We start from the raw sequence: 22,500 nt of genomic DNA on the forward strand, positions 1-22,500 counted from the left end.
GACCACATTTTGAGCAATTACAGCACTTCTTCAAGTCTTCTCTGAAAGACATGCTGTAATAACCAAATATTACTGGATTTAAAATTGAACTTGTAAAAGTAAAAAGATCTGTTATGTCATCAATGAGGAGTAACATCATGTAGTTTTTCTCCTCTTTAATGTTGTCTTCCCAAGAAATTTCCTCGCTTTCCCAGTCAATCGGATACTGCAAAGATACAACCTCAAAAGCTTGTAGACAAATCCAAATAAGTTTTGGTCCCCAACTTATGAAATAGGCGACAACGATTACAATCATCATTTTCACAGCACGAAGTTTTGCTTCAGCTATTTTTGAATTGATTACTTTACTTCGAGATCGCTGCCAGAGCACTTTTAAAACCTTGCTGTATGCCACAGCCATTAAAACCAGAGGGACTAAGAAAGCAAAAACAAGAAAAACACTTGAAGAGATTTGGAAAGGAACGCCTAGAGTCGAGAGACAAAGCTCGTATTCTGTGTCAGCCGTAAGGTTCCAGTCAGCCTTTATGTACTTCATGCTGTAAAGGAATGGCGAAGAACAAAATGCTCCGTAAAACCATGAAATAATGACGGCATTTCGACTGTGTTTCCATGTGATGTATCTAGCTTTTAAAGGATGTACAATGTGGACATAACGATCAAAAGCAATTCCCAACAGGAGCGTGAATGTAACAGCCAATGTTGTGTAGGTTCCAAACGCGCCAAGCTTGCAAACAGCATCACTTCCATGTTCCACGGCGGTATATTCAATGGTTAGCAACATTGGTGTGAGAGCAAGTCTGAAAATAATGTCAGTTATACCGAGATTGAAGAGATGAAAATTTGAAAAGTTCTTCAGAAGTCGTTTCTGGCGAAGAAGAACGCCACAAACAATGCAGTTTGCGACTACACCGACGACAGCCAACAAAAATTCAACGGCCAACACTGCGTTTGCGAACAGTAAATAATTCTGGTATTGCCTGGTGTATTCGAAGTAGCTATCGTTTGAACTACCAAAGTCGTCTTCGCTCATTTTGCACGATTGAAAACCTAGTTAATTTCGACACGCAAGTTAATTTAATTCAACTCTGCCGACTTAAAAGTTGGCCACAACTAATCGTATTCAATTCAATGCTACGACTCCAAAACCATTCACATGGAACAATGTAAATCCTATTTATGTTTTCACCTATTCAATAAAACGCTAACCGCCTGCAGCTATGTTCATACAATAGGCCCAAGAAGACACTTTTGTAAGTATGGAAACAGAGCTAACGCAAAAACATCCTATATCACAAACATGGCATATATCGCATTTTCGCATAAAAGCATTACAAAAAGGGCTGGGAAATTATGCTAAATAACACCCAGCCCTGAAAAGTCACTCAGTTTTCGCGAAGAAATACTTAAATAAATTTTCTCTTTTTTGTTGAATTGGAACGTTTCTATTGATTAATATAAATGCTCAAATTGCCCCCTGCGTGATAGACTATATTTTTTGAAAATGGCTTTTCATTATAAAATCTTTATTCTGAGAGATTGTCACCTCTTTCATAATTTAGTATTTTTAATACTTCAAATTGCAGTTCCATTTCTTCATGTGTTTATGTTCAACCGAATAGACTATAGTTCAAATTAAACGAAATAAATTAAACGCACTGCATTTTTCACGTGTGGTTATAGGTTGTTTTCGAAAGCAAGTTATTAAAATTCTAAATAATAATGTCATTTCTCCATGACACCACCTTCTCGTCCCCATAGCCCATTTTGTCTCTCTTAGCTGGGGGGCCTTGGCAAGAAGGACTCTTCGTTTTTCTCGTGCCTAAGCCCTGCTGCGTGCATGCTATACCACACTTTTTTTTAATATTGATATCATGATTATGGATCTTCATTAATATCTGTAACCATGGTTTCTTGATGCAAAGCACCTCCACAAAGTATTAAAACTTAGCTAATAATGCGTTAATTAGCATTCCATTTCGTTGGGGACTTTATACCTATATTATTTCTACGTTTGACTACCAGTGATGAGCCGGCTTTGCAACCGGCAAGGACATGCAAAGAATCTAATCTCTGTCAACCATTGTAATGGAAAAACAACAGCAGCCAAGTCTTGCCAAGTGCTTTCGAATTGAACGTCTTGTCCTGCGAAAAAAGGAGGGGGGTGACTGCAAAGCTGTCCGCAAGGCTTCTTTCCAATGTCCTCAGCATGCGAATTCCGAATCTTTGTGCTGAGAGTGGAGCTCGGGCTCGCTTGAAAAGTGCAGGACTTCAACTTGCCTAGTTTCTGTACGGCTTTCTCCCAGGCCTTCACGGTCAATTGATTTCGGTGACGTATCCAAGACGAGCAGCCCGGAATATACACTTCTCGCCTTGGACTACGTGACACGAAAACAATTGACCGAGGCGAAATATCGAGGCCTAGGAACTAGGTAAGATTTCAACGAGGTCTACCGACTCAGTTGTTTTCGTGTTGTATTAAAGGATATCGGGAAATTTTGAAATGAAGAAGGAAAGATCGACTTATTTTCAAAATTAGAAAGATAACATTACCTTTGACAATGTCCCACCCCCGGGCTGACCTGTCAAGGCGGAACTCTAAGTGAAATTCTAGAAAAAATTGGAATTTTTGAATCTTACAGTATCGAAGTTTTATTTTGAGATGCACTTCTCCCTTAAGTTAAAAGCTTGTTTTCTCAAAACGAGTTATTTTTGCCTTTCAGAAAAGATATCTCAAGGATTTAAGCTTTTGACCTCAAATTTTCAGGATTGCTAGGTCTCACTGACTTTATTGTTTTAAGTGAGGGAAATTGCCATATAATTCCATCTGTTTACCTTAGAATACATGAAGTAAAAAGACTTTTTTTTTGCTTTAAATTGTACATAAAAATATTTTCTCAAGTGCATAGGGTTACGCACAGCATGTGATACTTTGAGAACCCGGTGTCATATTACAATAACTGACACAGCATACCGTAAATCCTCGAAGTTGCGTCCCCCTCAAATAAGCGCACCCTTCGAATAAGCGCCCCTCCTATCGACCAAAATTGAAAATAAGCGCTCCCCCCCCCCCTTTCGAATAAGCGCCCCACTTCCCTTCCCCCATTTTGTGGATGAGTACTGAGCCAACAAAGGCTGTATGGTTTTCGTCGTGTAGTATCGGATTTGTACAGTTTCAGTTTCTGAACACGTTGAACACGTTTTAAGTACTAACGGTGCCGCGATTTAAACTTTAGGATCAGCTTCTTGTCGATAAACAGCTTATGCTGTTGTTAACGCGCAGATGATGTATAAAAAAAGTGTTCGTGTCAGGCCACGATTTGGGAAAAATTAAATAAGCGCCTGCCCCTCTCCCCCCTCCCCCCTCCCTAGCTTTTCAGTGCTAGGGTTTTCATAAAAATCAGGGTTGTGGCAACTGTGCAAAAAAAGGGCATATTTCAGGTGAAATCCCCCCTTAACGCAAATGCCCTACTCTGGGGCAAGAAATGATGCTACATGACTGGCAAAAGCCCAGGGAAGGGATGGTGGGGTTTGGAATTGACAGAGCAAAAACACACTCGAGGAAAGGGAGTGAACGTTTATCATTTTTAACTTTTTGATTAATTTTAACTGTACGACTGTCTTATTTACACAAGTGCTAAGTTTTGTCTTCTCCAAGTAAACCTTCCAACGGTCAACTTTTAAAAAGCGATGACATCATTTCTATAATGATTAATTTGAGCAAAAATAAGAACTTTGTTCTCCGCTCTAATCAAATGAAGATTTTCCCCACTACATGTACAAAGATATGTTGCAACGAATGTTGCATTACGTTAATGTTGGCTGAAAAATTCGAACTGAGTAATTTAAACAAGTCATTAAACGGCCTCGGACGCTAATAAGTTAATATTTCCTTTCTAATCAAGATTGTCACGCAACCTGTACACTTTATCCAAACAACTTCTTGAGCAGCAGCAAAAGACAAACGAACACGCCACGTCACGCAATCTTTGCAAGCTTTCTGAGTTGGGCTTTACAACACGCAGCGCCATGTCAGCGCTTTCTTCCAGGAGGAATGCCGCTGTGAAGTAAGGACTGCAGCAAACGAAGCAGTGTCCAGCTGGTATGCTCAGAAGATTGGCTAAGTGAGGTGGCAGACGAAGAGACCAAAGGTTTTCATCGCTGAGCGATTGAACTGTGAAATAGATTATTACATATTTGAACCAGCTTTTCACCGAGTTAAGATGTATTTGGGAATATTTGGAGAGCACTCAAGAAGCTAGGGCAGCTCACGAGTGTAATTCAAGCAACTCTTATGCTTCTCTCGTGTTCTCCAAACTTTCTGCTTGCATCATAACTCAATGATGCACGCTGAAGCATCAACCAATTGTTAATTGATCATGGTTTGTGTCTTTCGTCAAGATTAAAAACTACTTAAAGAGAGGAAAAACCAGAAAAAAATCGACATACGTTGGTAGACTAGTTCTAAACTACCCCGGTGCTAGAGGATTTTTTCTGTCATCTCTAAACCAATCATCATGTGCTTGACAGACGCGTCTTTTCCCGCGCTTTCCGCGGCTACATCCACATGCTTTCCCCTGCTTTCAACATGTTACGTGTTTTTCGGCGCTTTCCGCCGGTTACGTGTTTTCCCGTGCTTTTCGTCGTTAACGTGTTTTCCCGCGCTTTCCATCGGTTACTTGTCTTTGCATGCTTTTCGTCCACTAGTGTTTCCTACGCTTTCCGTCAGTTACTTATTTCCCCGCCCTCTACATCGGTTACCTGCTTTTGCATGCTTCTCAACCACTAGTGTTTACGTTTACCGCGCTTTCCGTCAGTTACACATTTTCCCGCGCTTTCCGTCGGTTACACATTTACTCGCGCTTTCCGTCGGCTACTAGTTTCCCCACCCTTTCCGTCGGTTACATGTTACCCCGCGCTTTCAGTCGGTTGCATTTTCCTACACCGACACTTTCCATCCTGTTAGATGTTTTCCCGCGCTTTTTGGAAGTTGCACTTTCTGCTGCAAGTTTTCAGAACATGACCAACTATCTATCATTCAATACTTACAATTGCCAAGAAATAAAGTTAATGAAACTGTATAAAGCCCTCACCAAGGGTGTAAACCGCTCTTAAGGACAATTCCAGAAGAGGTAGTATACTTCCATCATTCTTTCTAAGGACAAGCCCTAAATCAAGAACTTGATGCAGATCTGTTGAACAAATATTTTTGAACCATTTACCTCTACATATAACATAAAGAAGTTGGCATTCAAGTACCTTTGACGTGTTCCTGCCTTCAAGAATATTTGAGTGTTAACTTAGCTACAGAAATCCAATACACTAACGACAGACTAGGGTTGGGACAGAAAACTCTCTAATAAATAAACATATGAAACAAAAAAAATCCTTTATCTAAGTGTAATGATATTTTAGCACTGCTGTGCTTATTTGGGACACTACATTGGGTAAATTGAGATATTGTAAACAGGGTAGAAAACTTGCTAAAAATCCCAACTGATGGGTGGCTGACCAGATAGCTATTTACAAAGGGTGGATGAGTTGAATTCGAGACTACTGAACACAACTCCATCTATTGCTAGAGAGAAGAATTAACTGATTTGAACAAGCTAGGGATCCCTGGATTACAAGTCTGGCACCCTAACTGCTAGGGTATGTGGAAACCCCCCCCCCCCCCCAACTTATAAAAACCTACCATTTCAAGATTTCCCTCATCAGATTCACTTACCTTGGGAATCTTTCTGATGTACTCTTGGCAGCTTTTGAAAGGAACTATACAAGATTGATACAAAAGAAAAGATGTCAGTCACTAAACATTAAGTACTAGGAATAGTAATGGACTAGGATGTTGAATCACTATATTTCTGACTATTTTTGGCCAATGAATTCCTTCATTGATTGCCATACAGTCAAACAGCATAAAGGAGCTGAAAAATTAAACAACAACAACAACAACAACAACAAAAGATAAAGTGCTGTTCTTAACAGCTTGCAGTACTTCACAATTTGAATACAGGGATGATGGAGTGTACAGTGAAACCTGCATTAAGCGGACATTAAGTGTCTGCTTAATACAGGGTGTCCACTCTAAACAGGTTCTAATATATAATTTGTGCAATAATAGTTAACTATTTCAAGATTTCCAAACTTAACTTGGAATGTACATATCGAACACATTTCCAAAAAATTGCCACCTGCATTGGCATCTTGAAGAGAAGCAGGTCTTTTGTTCCTTTTGAAACGCTCCTATGCGTCTATAATGCTTTAGTTCAACCTCATTTCGATTACTGTAGTGTCATATGGTGTAATTGCAATAAATCTCTTTCTGTTACACTACAAAAACTACAGAATCACGCTGCGCGTATTTTGACCTCTTCTTCATATGATGCCAATGCGGATGATCTCTTTGTTAGACTTGGCTGGCAAAAACTTAATCTTCAACGAGAATTAAAAACAGCCACTATGGTCTATAAATCTCTTAATGGTCTCGCCCCTGATTATCTGAAATCAATGTTTACTGATCGGAGTGCAATATCTACCTATTCTCTTAGGAATTGTGAGGGCAAACTAGCTGTTCCACTCCCCCGCACCAATTTTCTAAAAAACAGTTTCGGCTATAGTGGTGCGGTGCTGTGGAACAGCTTACCTACCAATCTGCGGCAAGCAAAAACTCTTGCTAGTTTTAAATCCGGCTGCAGGGGTTTCCTTTTTCATAATAAATAAGTTAATTAATCACACGGAATTCATGGAAAGCAGGCACTTCGTTATTGTTTTTATTTTTGTTGTTATTAGATTTAATTAGTAGTAGATTAGTATCTTAACAATGTAATCAATGCAATTTTAGTATTTACTTTAAGTCCTGATGTTTTATCCGTGTATAGATAAAGTTAAAATAAATAAATAAACTATTAAACCTTTTGTAACACAGTGTAACACAGTGACTGCTCATAGCACAGTGTCCAGTCAGTCAATGCATCAATCTGAAATAATCTACTTAGCTTTAAAACGACATCACTGAACAACGTTAAGAGTCTGAACTGAGCTTTTAGAAGTAAAAAGCCCTTGAAGTGTCTGCTTATTGCAGGTTTTGTGCAACAAAATGGCTTTATATTGGTGTCTGCACCCACTTAACAGAGGTGTCCACTGAATGCAGGTTTATTAATTTACATTAAATGTGGGAAGAAAATTTAGGGACTCAGGCTGGCTTAATACAGGTTTCACTGTACCACTTTCAGTGGTAGGGGGAAAGGAGATACTCAAAAAGAAAAAAAAAATGTTTATTAAGTGAAATAAAAAAAAATAAAAGCATGAAAGTTAGATTTTGATAACAAAAACAAGAAAATTCTAAATTTGGAAAAACATGCCTGTGATAATAACATTTCCATGGAAACATCAAGTTCCATGTATGGCGACAAGTCATAACAGGATGCAAAGTACGATGGCCTTTACTTAGATACTGAAAAAGCTTACAGTTACAGTCAGCATGAGCACTTTCCACCCCCACCCCCCACCCCCCTGGGTTAAAGACTATTCAAATAATTTTCCTGTCATAATTTCACAGTTAAAGTAAATTGGAACAATTGAAGAATATGTACCAACTAAGCCCAATCATCTTTAAATTCTCGATTTTCAGGAGTGTTGCTGGTAACAGATGAAGTTCACTGTTGTTATCCAGTATTAATGATTCCAATGAGATGAGTTGATTCAAATCTGTAAAGCCAAATAACAGCAGTTGGCAAGAGAATGCTTATCACGTTTCAGGGCTGACATTAAGTGTTAATTCACCTGTAGCCTTGATCTTCACACCCATGGCAAAGTGTTTACTTCATGAGTGAATTGCATCAACTACAGGCAAGTTCACCCATAACAACAAGGGCCCCTTCATATAATTTATACTCAGCCGTAACAGGTGCTATGGGTTACTGCCCTTATTGACAGCCCTGATGATTCGCAATTCATTGACTGCTATGAAGCCAGAGTGAATTTCTTCCCTGGAAAGGTAGTCAAGAACAACATACCATTTCCACAAATGTAATTGATTTAGGACAGAAAAATATAAAAATTATGAGATTACAAAAACCTTAAAAATGTCTGTCTGCATCCGATTGCAACTCTGGAAGTACTGATTGAGTTAGTTAACGTTTTAAAATTTACCTTGAGGCAAAGTGGAAATATTGTTCCCACTTGCGTAAAGTTCCTTCAGTCCTTTATGACTCAATAACTGACGAGGAATCTTCTGAACTGCATTGCCATCAAATGAAAGAATGTTGAGGGATACACATTTGCACAGCTGCCATGGCAACCACTCAAGCTTGTTATTCATGACATTAAGATCCCTTAAATTTGTGAGATTACCAAGCTCTAAAAAAACAGAATGGACAAAATTGTACAGCAGTTTACACCCAGGAGGAGGGGGGTGGGGGGAGAGAAGCGCCATATAAAAATGATGGGGGTGCTCATTATACCTTTTTGGGGTTAAAAAGTGGTTTCTGTACCTCTAAGGGTGTTCAGTCTCAAAAAGTCCACAGTGGTCAAGCTTTTGCAATACCTTTTAGGGTATTGAGCTGAAAAAATATGACAGGAGATCATATGTTGTTTTAGAATTGGCACTTCTTAAGGGTTGAAAAAAATTTCAAGCCACACCCACTAAACAGGATCTTGGTACCTCTTAGGGATTCTTTTCACAACTTCCGACAAGCACCCCTGTCCTTTTTATATAGAAGTCCCCCCCCCCCCCCCCTTGGGAATTTACAGCTGCGGCAAATGATTTAAAAGGGAAAAAAACGATTGATGTTGGTTTCAAGTTCATTGTGATTTATTTGACATACCTACCCTGGGGCAAAAATGACAACTGATTGTTTGCGAGATGGAGTGATGTCAGTGACTTCAGTTGACCAATGGCTGGAGTTAGATTCTTAAGGAAGTTATTACAAACATTTAGCTTTTCAAGTGACAAAATCTTTCCAATTCCTAGAAAAATAATGAAAAGTTAAAAAAGTAAGAAAGATTAATCCTTTTTAATTAAGTTTTACTACAGACCACTCTGAAATATATATTTCCACTATATTTCTTGACTTTGATGTCAATCACATTTGAGAAGTCAGTCCTTCCTTATAACATGGTCACAGCTAAGAAACTTGTAAACCATCAAGAAAGAGTTTTCCCATTTGCCAGTTGTTCTTTTTTCAGGCTATTTTTCACACAAATGTACATGATTTGGTTATGCAAGATTTGCATGTAGTATTAAAATCCTGTCTGCTGTCATCAGTTACAAATATTAAGACAATTTCTGCAACACAGCCTAATGCAACACCACATTTAGGTATCTTTCACAAGCATGTGCAGTTTAACAAATCATTTTGCATGTTGGCTGTGGAACTTAGAGAAAACAACCTGGACAGGTTTGTTCAAAGTCAATGGAGGGGAATGGTGATGGAGCCTGACAAAGTTCTTTGTCATAAGTTTTTTGTTTGCTTTTTTAGCCTTAACTGTGCACACCACAAAGTGTCTTCTTCTGACTAACTAACCAATTAAGAAACGTTTTGGCCATGTCATTCATGCATAGTTTATGAGCACAAAACAAGAGATCACACATGGTTGTGGACCTTCCAACATAAAATTGGCATCTTTGTTTGCTCTTTTGAAGTTTGCTGGGTGCTATAACCATTCCCCTCTATATGGTAAGTTATAGTACTAGTACCATCTGGTAGCTGATGAAGGTTGTTCGAATGCAAGTAACTGCAAAGGAAAAACAAAACAATGGAAGTCACGTTTATGACAGAGATGAAAATCTGGGACCTCAGATCTGAAAATTAAGCTTATTATTTTTTCATTGCTTTTTAAGTTTACTTACAGTTCTACTAGATTTTCAAGTTTCCAGATATCTGCAGGCTGCAATGCAAAAGCACAAACAGTCAGTACAATATGTCTACCAAAAAAACTCAGAGAACCTCTCAATTGACATGTGTTACACTTCGTACCAGCTTTTTCAGAACATTCCTCTTCAAATAAAGCTTCTTTATCCGAGACAAAGTTAGAAGTTCCTCAGGCAACTCGCTAAGCTTACGATAATTCAAATACAGGTTAGTATGCCCCTGGGACTGAGCTTCTAAAATCTCTTCGTGAACGGATGCATACATCAGAAACACAAAACGATTACCGATGTAGGCATTTCAGTATTGAACTGAACTGTTGGGGCAGTCTCGGTAGCCTTGCTTTGCAGGCTACAGTTTCGGCAGCCATCTTCGAATGTGAGCGCCCGTAAGTTTGCGGGCTCAGAAAGTTGGTGCCGATTGGTGCAGAGAGATGGCGAACAGACATCGGAACTACATCGAGTAAAATATTGTGAAATTATTGTCAGTAGAAGCGAAAGAAAAGTTATAAAATTAATAACTCAATTAGTATTAAGCCATATTTCCGTAAAATTAATATGCTTGGTAAAGTCAGCCGCAGTAATCCTAAGATGCCAGTTAGATTCCAGTCCTTTAGAGCAAGAAGACCAGCGGAATCAACCGTGAGCTAGACTTGAACAAAATCGTCGAGTTTCGTAGCGGATTAAGCTTCTGTTTTACCTGGTCATGCTCATTTTCCAAGTCATTTTATTTCAGTTATCATGGCGTAGTACAATAGAACTCATTGATCGCAGATGATAGCGTCCCTTTGTGGATGGTATTCAACACGATAACTATTCCGACCCATTCCACTTCTCGTGCACGTGTTCAATTCCTCGTATTTTAATATTTTGACTGGCTTAGTCGAGGCTTAGTCGTATTAAACGGCAGTCATCTGTTATCTATCATCTGTTCACTGTGGAAGGAATATTTGAGCCATGAGGAATCTTGAACTGCTCAGGAGTTTCCCTCTGCTTGAGTTGGATGGAACAGAGGAGCCATTTTGTTTAACTGTGGATTGTGACTGTGGGATTGTTTACACTGCTACAGCTACTGGAATAACTGGCTTCCAACCTTCCAGCCAGGAGGTAAGCTGTATATGTACACCTGGTATGCAGATGTGTGCGGTGAGATTAAAGCTAAAAGAGAAAAAAAATACATACTGATGAGTCATGGGTAACTGGTCGTTTAGCCCCAAAGTTGATTAGCCCCAAGCCGTTCTAGCCGGTTAGCCCCTGACCAGAAGTTGGTTAACCCCCAACCAGTCAAATACACTGTCTATTTCTTGGGAGGGGGGGGGGGGGGGGGGCTAATCAACTTCTGGTTGAGGGCTAACCGACTAGGTGCTAATCAACCTGGGGGCAAAGCAACTGGTAACTGATGAGTCATCCATGTAGGGCCTCTTATTGATTAAATTACTAATTATCTACATTCATATTTTTGGTATTGGACTGCAACTAACTTGCAATAGAGGTTTATTCGGGAGAATATCATTAAGGAGAGATTAATGTCATTTGAAAAGACTCCCTACATTAGTCTCAGTTGCAAGCCACAACCTTGGTCACAAGGGTCGGAAAAATTCATTTTATGTGCATTTTGCACCTCCCCTCCCCTTTGCAATGTTGACCAAACACTGTCATCTAACACAGGTTTTCATTTTACCATTTTCAAACATTGGAAGGGGGAATGGGGGTGCTGATACTTATTTTCTTGGTATTACGGCTATGAGTTTATGTTTTTGACATTTTCCAACACAATTTGTCCATGGTTGTCTGAATTTTCATATATTTTAAATGCCCTTAACTTACACTGAAATTTACAAATTGGAACCAAACGAGGCACACACGCTATCTATCACTTGCTCAATAAAATGACTGCTAATGTCTGGTTATGGCCTAATTCCCTAACTTTATTCACTGCTTTCATATTCTTTCAAAATTGAGGTTTTTAGCATTTCTACCTCATGTACATGTAACAAGCAATAAAATATATCTCAGCTAAAAATATCTCAAGAAAGGCCCATTTTTCCTCCAAAACGTTGTACGTAGGTGAAAAGTACTTTAAGATCTTTGAAAGGGTGTTGCTATGCGGTATTGTCATTCCAAACACGCCTTTTAGCGCCAGAAGGTACGGTTTACATCGGTTTTCGAACGGTTTACTAACGAGTTACAAGTGGTTACCTTTATGATGTAATTGTGACATCATAGATATGGTTAGAAAAAAATTGTTTAAGGAATAATTGGAATCAGGATACCAAACTGTATAAGAATACATCTTTTGCTGTAGTTATAACTTGTCTGTCACAAATTTTGAATGGTTTACAAATGCTAAACCCTTGAATATAAAAGAAATCTTCTCTTACCTTTTCTTTATAAAGCAGTTGTAAAACATTGTAAACCGTGCAATTTATGTTACAATGAGCGAGAGTCTATGCAATTTTATGTTATTTTGTGTACTTAGTTGAATGCCGCCATCAAAATGATTCACAAACTGAGCTGTGATGTCATTATGACATCCTTTTCAATGGTAACCCGTTTGAAAACTGTCACGTAACATTGTAACACGTTGGTAAAACAGGGCAAATTTGTGCCACTCATTGGATTTTGAAAAAAAAAAGATCAACATGTACTCGTTGTGTTCTGCTGAGAATTGCATTAGCAAAAATGGCGATTAATTTCAAAAAGCCAGCATATCTTATGTCACACCAATGCTGCTCCATGAAATTGACTGACGTCATTGTGACACCAACCATTGATCATATCATCTCCATTTAACCCCTAATTCATATTTAGCTTCAGGCTGTTACAGAAGCTAAATATTGCCATGATTGGTCAAGTGAAAGGGTGTTGACAGAGTTACGCGTTCTCAGACAACCTTGGTCACAAGGGTTGGAAAAATTCATTTTATACGCATTTTGCCCCTCCCCACCCCTGTGCAATGTTGACAAAACACTTTCATCTAACACAAGTTTTCATTTTACCATTTTCAAACATTGGAAGGGGGAATGGGGGTGCTGGCACTTATTCTCTAGGTATTACAGTCATGAGTTTATATTTTTGACATTTTCCAATTACAATTTACAGTCCATGGTTGTATTTCCCGTCCAATACCGAGAATATAAAAATTCATTTAATATTGTCATCTTGTCATCTACTGTACGCATAAAAGTACTTCACACGTGAATGAAGGTCGATGTCCAACCATGCACATGTACATGTATATGTACATAGTGATACTTTTAGCACCCTTTTAATCAAAAAGGCAACATTTCCACAATTATAGTATCCCTTGAAATAATACACTATTATGCAGATAAAAATCTTGTCACATGGTCAATTTCATCCAATTGGCAGTGAGCTGTATACAGCTGTAAATTTTATAATTTATGCTTAATCACTGTTCTCTTGGGAAATGGTTCGTTTTGCTTTTAAGGTGATTCCCTAGTAAAAGAACCTGCCATAGATTTCCGATGAAACTTGGTATGCTGTTGTAGTGGGACAAGGAGATATTAAAAACGTAGTAAAAAGAGGGGGTCACTGTGCTTGTTTTCATGCCACAATGTTGACAAATACGGTTATTTAGGTGACTTCTGGTAATCTCCGTGCACAATAAATAAGCTATAAATAATAAATAATGCGCAATAAATAATGCAGCGTATTATTTCACACAGAGTTTGACTTTCTTTGATTGTTTATTCATCTACGTCTCAGAAAAAATGTCTGCAAATAGCCTTTTATATCCTGTAAAGGAAACATAATTTGGACGTGCGCTGTTGGGCCCCTTATGTCTCCCTCTGTAGTATTTATTTCATTTGACAAAAAAGTAGCCATAGATTTCTGCTAATTTTTTTCTCAGTTATTGAGGATATTGTTCTCATTGAAATTATGAAATAAAAAGTGGGGAAAAGGAGCATTTACTTCGCTATCAAGCTTAGTTTGAGGGAAATCTCTTACGTTTTATACGCGCATGTGCTCACGTTCACACGCTAATGACACAAAAATCGTGCACAGTAGGGATGCGCAATGCAATACTGAGGAATCACCTTAAGTAAACTCCAATTATAGAAAACTTCTACAATTGTGGACAAAAGTCCTTGGGACACTTATGTAATTTAACGAGTTATCTGAGTGTGTTTTACTACTGAAGTTTGAAAAAAGTGCTGCTTTCCTTTTAAAAACGCGTTACTGTTCCCCCTTCCCACCCAATACAATGTTGATAATCAGGAGAAATTGCAGCTACATGTAGTAGTTTTCAACATTGTATGGGGGGTGGGGGGTGAGGTTAGGCTGGTGAAGTAGTATATGTGTCTGGTGTGTGCGTAAAAGCACCAAAAGTGCAAATTTGTCCCCAGACTTTTGTCCATGATTGTAGTTGTATTACTCTCCATACAGGTTGTAAGCACAGTTTCACTAATAACTGAGGGCTACTTGCCTGAAGATGGTAGTGGTCACATTATAGCAATACAGCATTTGCCAGATGTGGACTCAGTATGTGCAGCGATTGATAAAGGAGATGTAATTCTTTGGAATACATTAACTGATCAGGCAAGAGCTTTTTATGTGTGATAAATTGATAGTACTACTGTATAAACCTTTAAAACATCTCTCAATCTAGGCTAGCTAAAAACTTTTGACCTTCAGGGAAGCATTTGTCATATTTAGTAGCACTTAGTTAAAAATAGTAGCAGTCAGTGTACTAGACTCCAGGTCTAACGGTCTCAATTTTAACAATGGTGTAGGTCTCTGTGTCAAGTACTTGGGGAAGAATCCCTTCTCTGATTGTTCTCTCCAACCAGACACTCTTTTACATGCAAATGAACATGTGCAAACTACATTTACTAAGACGGGAATACTATGTACTAAGGAAATAACAGGTGGTCGTCAGCTATCGTCCAACATTGTCATCTCTCAACACAAGTACATGTATGTGCTGCTTAAGATGAGAATCTTGCCTTATGAGAAATGATTCTGGTCTCATAGTAGGGTGGTAACTTGCTTTTAAAGGAGCTATGTCACAGTTTGTACATCTTGAGAGGTTTTTTTTAACGTCAAGGTAATTTTGTGTGCTGAAATGCTGTGACTGAGCTCCTTTAAGCAGTTCTTTAGCTCTCACAAACCTACATGTACATGTATTATGGTTAGTTTCATCTTCTATGGTCTGAGTGACAATTCTTCTTTGTTTATGTGTTAGATTGAATGTGTTGGTAGTGTGGACAGTGGATTGAGATGTATGGCATGGAGTCCAGACCAAGAACTTGTAGTTTTCATGACAGGTTTGGGCAGAATTCTTGAACTATAATTACTACTCCGAGAAAAAATTCATGAGAAACCTGGAAATGTAGTTCTTCTTATTTAAATGAAGCCTGAGTTAGATTTGGTTTAAGGCTAAATCGAGGTTTACACGAGAACTCCAAAAACATTTTAAAGCCTTCAAATGTGCTATATTTGAACACAGATGAATGAGAGTTCACAAAGACCATGTTTTAGTTTAGACATCATCTAGAAAGCAGGGCTATTGTTGTGACACCATGCATGCATGCTACCCCCAAAGAAAAACCATCGTGGTGCTGAACACTTGTTTTTAGTTTTGATTCGTGTATTGGATTGTCTTGGAATTTGTGATTGGCCATACAGTGTAGGTCTGGACTGCTCCTGTTTCTTTTTTTCAGGGGAAGAAACAGTGATCATGATGACAAAGGATTTTGATCCCATTTTGGAGTTTCCTTGCCACTCTGAGGAGTTTGGTGAAGGTGTGTTTAGTGTCTACTTGTAAACACTGCATGCAGTTTCACTTTGAAACCTTTCTTTTTCAACCTTAGCCTTCCTTGTAAATCGTGTGTACTCAGGTTTGCAAAATGTGTCAATTGTTTTCTTGGCAGAGAAGCCAATTACAGTTGGCTGGGGAAAGAAAGAAACCCAGTTTCATGGCTCAGTAGGCAAACCAACAGCTGCTAATGTGCAAGAAGTCGTAAGTAGTACATAACATACAGTACATGTATATATGTAGGTATCACACCCTTCCCTGGACTTTCTTTTAAATTTACAAGATGTTGTGAGAAATTGGATTTAATGATTTCTGTATTTTCCTTGTCAAGCTCATTTGACTCCTTTGGGTATGGACAAAATATAACTCTCCTACAAGTAATTACATGATGTTGTTATTTGCAACACTTTGGGATGCTTCTTGAACTTGTTGTACACAGTAGATACATTCATGTATGTACATATGTAGTACGGGTTTATTGAATGGCATCCCACAGAGGTCTGTATCGGGGTGTTATTAGTTGGGTTTTCATTTTTCGACAAGTTTTTGTTACTCAATACAGAACAAACAGGCTAGTTCAATAATAAAAGTATTTATTGAAAATGGCTCTTTCAAAAATCAATCTGTTCTCAAGAAACCTGTGCGGTGATGTTTAGAATCTGTTTCAGCGTTTTTCAGGTCACTTTCCTGAAAGCTAAAATAACTCATTCAACTTGTCCACAAAATATGAAGGAGAAGAGATGTTAAAAACTAATTTGCGAGACGTTCTGACCTCTAATTGGTGTGTATTGAAAGATTTGATGTACTTTGGATTGGCTTCTCAAGTAGTATTATTCTTTTCATTGTAGACCAGTACATCACTAGAACAATTTATATGCCTGCAAGCAACAAAGACAACAAAAACCTGATTCTAAGGCTAGATGTCTGGTTACAATGTAGGACATAGTCATATAAATTATTAAACTGTATAATGTTGTTTTAAACTCTGAAGTTTTTTCTTGAACTGAGGAATGATTAAACTTATACAGTGTATCTTATCACAGATTGCAAGACCTGCAGCTAGCTGGGATGACAAGGTGCCAAGGATAAGTTGGCGTGGTGATGGACAGTTTTTTGTTGTTAGTACAATCCATCCTCAAACTGGTATGTCAATATGCTTAGGCCTCATTATTAATTAATGACTGCTTTGGAAAACCTAAACAAGATCTTGAAAGGTCTTCAAAAAAGGCATTAATATCCTGAAAGATACAGTACGTACAGTTATTACAGATATGTATGTCTACTGTAAGACTGTTTATCAATGATGAGGATGATACAAAAATCTCAGCAAAGATCTTTGCTGTGTTCATCTGAGTCAACTAAGAATTGGAATAACACTCTGGCTGTTAAAACATTTTGTATTTACTCTTTCCTCTCTTTTCTTGTATTTCAATATAAGTTTTCTTTCTTTAATTAGTTCAGTTGGTGTTGAACTGGAACTACAATGGGTGACAAAAGTGTGGAGACTTTGGCGGTAAAATTTGTTCTCAAGCATCTGGGAACAATTCCCCCCTTCCCCCCAAATGATGTTGATTTTTCTGTTTCGTAGACTGCACAGACCACAGAACATAAACAACACTGAATTGGGGGACTGGGGTTATCAGAGAATTAATGCTAGATGCAAATGAAATAGAATAAGTGGTCGTAAAGCGTGGTTTTCTAAATATGTCTCAACTACTTTTGTTGCCCATTGTAGTTTGCAACTGAGGCTAATGCACTGGGAGTATTTTCAAATGCAAATGACATTAATCTCTTTTTCATGGTATTCCCCCGCAGCCTCAATCAATCAAATAAAAAATAAATTAAAATATGTTTTTAGGTGCACGAACATTGCGGGTGTGGAGCAGAGAAGGGGTGCTCAGTTCTACCAGTGAAAATGTTGATGGCTTGGAGCAGGCTTTATTCTGGAAGTAAGGGCAAAGCTTCAGAGGTTATGTTTACTTTCTATCACATTCTTGTGTTATTCATGTACTGAACTTAAATTTCCCTTCTTTTTTCTTACTTTTTATTTAGGCCATCTGGTAGCTTAATAGCTTCAACCCAGCGTAAGCCACATAGACACGAAGTGGTTTTCTTTGAGAGGAATGGGCTTAGACATGGAGAGTTTATACTGCCCTTTGGCAAGATGGAAACAAAAGTAAGTGACAACTGTTTTCAATGCATGGTTCACAGAATATGACAACCTTTAAAGGGGCTCTATCATATCTTGAAAAACAATTATTTTAATTGAGAGAAGTCTAACAATAATGGTCCAGTGCTGCTAAAAACTACTAACTGTTAATGGGTAACTGCACTGGTCAGGAGCTAAAAATGGTGGGGGAGATGGGGAAGGAGGCAGGAGAGTAAAGAATGGGAAGCAGTAGTTCTAACAGGGCTGGAAGCCCAAGAGAACTTATGCAATTTATTAAACAAATTGCATAATTTTTATGATACTTTCCAAAACATGAACCTGACATATTATTCAACTTGCATTGAAAAACTCATGCTTGGGCTAACAAACAAGCTTACTAGCTTCTGCATTAGAATTGTGCAGCTATAGTACATTACTAGGATGTGTTTTGAGTCTGCTATTTGCAGGGGATGGGAGTAGGACAGAAAAGGGTGGGAGTTTGGAATTAAAGGTACAGGAAGTGGAAAGCAGGTTACCTGTTTGGGAAGCAGGACGTTGTTGTTGTTGTGTACTTGAGGAAGACACTTTACTCTAACAAAGCCAGTCTGGGTTTGAGCTCTAGCTAAGGTCATTGCATTGTGTTCTTGGGCAAGACACTTCACATAATTCATGTATGCACACTGTGTGTACTACATGTAACTAGTACATGTTATGTCCTTCAGTGTAAATGTGCTCACATAGCATACCGACAAGTTTTTAAGTTGTACCTAGAACATATTGCCTTCCAAGTGTTGATATTTGGGTATTTTTTATGTGTAGGTAGTGGAAGTGGCATGGAATAGTGATTCATGTGTGCTAGCTTTGTGGGCTGAAGAGTTACCAAGCCAAGAAATACCACAGTCACAAGAATTTCTCCCAAAGTCTTATGGTATGTGTTGTCAACAAACTATATAATTCATTAGTATCACCCAACTAGTGGACTAATGCAAATCCTGCATTTTGATTGGCTCCGTTACTAGAGGACTATTAGTAATAGTCCTCGAGTAGCGAAATTGGCGCAATTGAGTGTGACGCTTTCTTTCATATTATTCCCAAATAAATATTTCTCCAACTTGCATTTGCTAACTTTATTATTGCCTTTTCTGTCTGACTAGTTGGGTGATACTAAAACAGTTAGACCTTTCGGCCTCAAGGGCCACGGGTTTATAGCCCATTCGGCTTCGTCTCATTGGCTATTGACCCGTAGCCCACAAGGGCTACGGGTCTAATTGTCAATTAATCATAAAAATTACTTTTTTCTGGGAAAAGAAGAATAGCCAAGTTATGAAATAAAGGGAAAATTTGCATTAAAATACTGACAAAGGAGGTGTAAATTGTTTGTGATTGAAACCAAGGTTGTAATTGGTTGATTTAGACCACAACTTTGAATGTGATTGGCTTATTGAACTGTCCAATGACAAACTGTCTGATAACAACTTGGCAAGTGAATTGTTAATTGTTAATTAGACTTCACTCAAAACCATATCATATTTGCAGCTTACCAGGCGTAATATAAGGTCCAGCTCGCATCATCTTAGGGAGACCTTACACACAGTATTTATTTAACAAATTATATTTAGTAATCATGGTAGTAGACTGGGTAGAGTGCAATTTAGGTGAAAATCAGTGAGATTTTTTTTTTTTAATGATGTCAAAATGAACCCAAACCTGGTACAATTTAAGGAAAACATAAAATTTTATTTTAATGCCCAAAATGACTTCCATGTATTACTGTATTGTCAGAAATATCATTGTTAAGCTGATTAAAATTTTTAAAAAAATGACTCTTACATGTGCATGTGTTTCTGGCTACAATCCCTGCATACTACCCTGTGAATGTCACAAGTATAAACATGTCTGAGGTAATGAAATGTTTCGGTTGTGTAATTCATCCAAATATATCTAATTATTTTATTTGTGCTTTAAATTTGCAGTAGAATAGTAGTGCTTGGTTTAATATGTTCTTTGCTTGTCTGCTTGTTTGGTCTTGTCATAGTTCAGTTGTGGACTGTTAACAACTACCACTGGTATCTTAAGGAGCAGATGGAATTCCCAGCATCACTGAAAAACAGAGTGGCATGTTTCATTTGGGATCCCGAAGTCCCCTTGAGGCTCCACATTATGACAAGAGGTGGGTAAAATGTCATATTGTATTACAGTGTACAGTATTTTAAGGTAGTTGCTTTGCGTGCAAAAGACCCCATGTGCCACAAGGAGGATACTACAGTAGGTAACAGCAGTTTGCATACAAACATTTGCTCTGTACAAAGATCTTTTTTTTTGCAAGTCCCCCCCACTAGACTCTTGAGTTTTCCAAGTCAGAGATGACTCTCACTTGCTCTCAATATGTCTACACAGTAAGGAGACATTCTTGTGTATGTTAGACATAAATGTACATATACTTTCACCCAATTAAAATTCAGTGTTTATACCACATCGTTTTCACAGGAGGTCATTACTTCTACTATGAATGGTTTTGGAGCACAGTTCACAGTGAAGGGATTAGTGAATCCAACATGTCTACAGTTGCAGTAATAGATGGAGGTATGGTTTTGTGGTGTATTTATATAATAATATTGTTCCTTTTTATGGCTTTCCATCATCATGTAGGTTAGAGGATTTCACCGTCTTGTAGTTTGACACTTCATCGAGATCAGAAATTCTCTTTTTGCATATATACCTTTAAGCCATTAGTTTATTTACATGAAGCTGCAGGACTTTGCAGGTTTTCTGTGTGGGAGCATTGTCACACAGGTACAGTGTACAGTACTGCTCAAAGTTGACAGTCACACAGTGTACAGTGTATGTCCCAATTCTCAAGTCTGGAAACTCAATTCTCAGTCCTTAAAAATGTTGAGAATCAAGTCTCAATTTTTGAGACCAATATTTTTGTGTTTTGAGTTCTGAAATATAATGAGCTTGTTGATTAATTGATCTTGGTAATTTATAGAATAAAAATGTAATGAACTGCAGTGAATAACTAGATAATTATATACTTGGTAGTAATCTCTCAAATGAATCCAAATGTATGACATGATTATTTTATAAAACGTTCCCCTTTTTATCTAGCTAAGTTGCTGCTAACTCCAATAAAGCATATGGTTGTGCCTCCACCAATGTCAGCACATGCTGTAGAGCTGCCATCACCTGCCTCTTGTGTCAGTTTTTCTCCCGCACCCTGCTGTGGTGACATAGCAGTTTTGCTCTCCAGTGGAAGAATAGCAATGTTTAAATCACTGGCAGAGAATGGCATCAAAGAAGAATTCAAACCACCTGGGAAGCCACCAGAACTTGTTGGTATTTACAGGTACAGTAAATTAGAGATCCTTGTAAACTCAAAGAACCATAGGCTATGTTTACACATATTGACCAGACATGGTGCGTAAGTACAATTCTTGCTGGGCACTAAATAAATGTGAACACCTTTTTTCTCAGTACTCACACCAAAATTCAGGCAGTGTGCCCGTGTCCAGATCTATACAAGGTCTCAACCTTGTATTTGGGCACCAAATGGTACTTGGGTGCTTGGACTATCCAGTGTCTGAATCGAATGCAACATTCTTCTGTGTCAGTGCCCAGGCACCAGTGTTTGGGCACCAAGTGTGAACACAGCCTTAGATCCTGGAACATATTGAAAAACTTGCTTGTCACAATAACAATATGCCTTTCGTGTTAGAAAGTGGCAAAATGGAAGAGGCAGTTGTTGCACTATTGTGGTCCACTTTACTCGATACAAAAAAATAGCTGATTTTCCAGGTTGCTTTTTAGCAAAGTTAGATTTACTGAATTGTGTGCTCACGTAAAATCCATTTCCAAGTAGCCTGCTTTTGTCTCCACTCGTAAAAAGTACAAAAATTGGACAGGTAATGGATAAAATACACCAACCTAACATACTAGTCTTCTAGTCCTGGGCCTGGTTGTTCAAATTGAAGGCCAGATGATGCTATCTGCCTTTCCATGGTGGCATGTAACTCTCCATACACAAACCGACCAGTCCTCTTTTTGCCTACTTTAATCTCCCAGAGCATCTAACAAATTTGATGCTAACACACACCATGAATTTTTATGTGAAATAGCATGTTAACTGTCCATGGTTAAAACATGGTGTCTAGAAATGTACGGTTTGTGACTGGTATATCTTTCAGTAAGTGAAATGTGAGCGATTGTCTTACCCAAATGGTGAGTCCTCTCAATATTCAACTTTGAATGCTAAGGATAGCATTATCCACTCTTTGAACAACCTTGGTCTGCTTTATCAGACTGGAACCTCTTTCCACGCCCTGGCCTGTATGGTCCAACCCATTTTAATTAACATCATTTTTGTCTTTTTTTATGTACATAGCAGCATAGACACCACGGATCATCCATCAGTCTGGACAGGCCCCTTAAGTTGGCGTCAGTTGCTCTGGTGGAGGCAGCACACCCTTATTGCAGTTGGGTGGGACACCATGACTCAGAGAGACATTGTTTGTGAAATCGAAATTTTGACGGAAAATGATAACGGCACAATTGTCATCAGGTTTGAGTTGCCATTTCTATTTCCATTGATCTTTTTTGGACCACTTCTTTTTACTCTTGATTGATTGAATGAAAGGTGAAAATTGAATTGAGAATGTCTCAGTTGCGTATCAAAAGTTCCCTTTCCTCAACTTCCATGTTATA

The 22,500-nt window shown here is 38.3% G+C and overlaps 3 protein-coding genes and 1 pseudogene across 4 annotated transcripts in view; 2 read left to right on the forward strand and 2 right to left on the reverse strand.

The window, feature by feature from the left end:
- The window catches only part of LOC145484468 (galanin receptor 2a-like), a 2,740-nt gene extending 1,446 nt beyond the window's left edge, over nucleotides 1–1,294 (reverse strand). The window contains exon 1 of the mRNA XM_081463092.1: nucleotides 1–1,294. This exon is cut by the window's left edge and continues 1,446 nt beyond it. Within this exon, the coding sequence (XP_081319218.1) occupies nucleotides 1–1,030 (1,030 nt within the window). The 5' untranslated portion in view covers nucleotides 1,031–1,294.
- A 1,771-nt stretch (nucleotides 1,295–3,065) lies between these two features.
- Nucleotides 3,066–10,279, reverse strand: LOC145461659 (uncharacterized). The gene is made up of 9 exons (XM_081445662.1): nucleotides 9,978–10,279; nucleotides 9,851–9,888; nucleotides 9,698–9,735; nucleotides 8,830–8,967; nucleotides 8,152–8,358; nucleotides 7,593–7,707; nucleotides 5,726–5,769; nucleotides 5,091–5,189; nucleotides 3,066–4,171 (listed from the first exon to the last, which is right to left on the reverse strand). Exons 1-9 carry the CDS (start codon nucleotides 10,134–10,136, stop codon nucleotides 3,894–3,896), a joined length of 1,116 nt encoding a protein of 371 aa, XP_081301788.1. The 5' UTR covers nucleotides 10,137–10,279; the 3' UTR covers nucleotides 3,066–3,893.
- Nucleotides 6,019–7,538, forward strand: LOC145464156 (uncharacterized; annotated as a pseudogene).
- Nucleotides 10,280–10,485: 206 nt separating the features above from the next.
- LOC145461549 (elongator complex protein 1-like) overlaps nucleotides 10,486–22,500 on the forward strand; it is a 31,830-nt gene continuing 19,815 nt past the window's right edge. The window contains exons 1-13 of one of the 2 annotated variants that reach the window (XM_081445654.1): nucleotides 10,486–10,975; nucleotides 14,279–14,431; nucleotides 15,078–15,159; nucleotides 15,556–15,636; nucleotides 15,766–15,854; nucleotides 16,694–16,793; nucleotides 17,509–17,599; nucleotides 17,703–17,826; nucleotides 18,619–18,727; nucleotides 19,835–19,969; nucleotides 20,287–20,382; nucleotides 20,908–21,145; nucleotides 22,184–22,357. In XM_081445654.1, coding sequence (XP_081301780.1) covers nucleotides 10,826–10,975; nucleotides 14,279–14,431; nucleotides 15,078–15,159; nucleotides 15,556–15,636; nucleotides 15,766–15,854; nucleotides 16,694–16,793; nucleotides 17,509–17,599; nucleotides 17,703–17,826; nucleotides 18,619–18,727; nucleotides 19,835–19,969; nucleotides 20,287–20,382; nucleotides 20,908–21,145; nucleotides 22,184–22,357 — 1,622 coding nt within the window. In that variant the 5' untranslated portion in view covers nucleotides 10,486–10,825. Of the gene's footprint in view, nucleotides 11,537–12,855; nucleotides 14,432–15,077; nucleotides 15,160–15,555; nucleotides 15,637–15,765; nucleotides 15,855–16,693; nucleotides 16,794–17,508; nucleotides 17,600–17,702; nucleotides 17,827–18,618; nucleotides 18,728–19,834; nucleotides 19,970–20,286; nucleotides 20,383–20,907; nucleotides 21,146–22,183; nucleotides 22,358–22,500 lie in introns of both variants that reach the window. The other variant, XM_081445655.1, reaches the window with a different exon arrangement.

The sequence above is a fragment of the Orbicella franksi genome, chromosome 1, assembly GCF_964199315.1.
Source record: "Orbicella franksi chromosome 1, jaOrbFran1.1, whole genome shotgun sequence".
Lineage (NCBI taxonomy): Eukaryota > Metazoa > Cnidaria > Anthozoa > Scleractinia > Merulinidae > Orbicella > Orbicella franksi.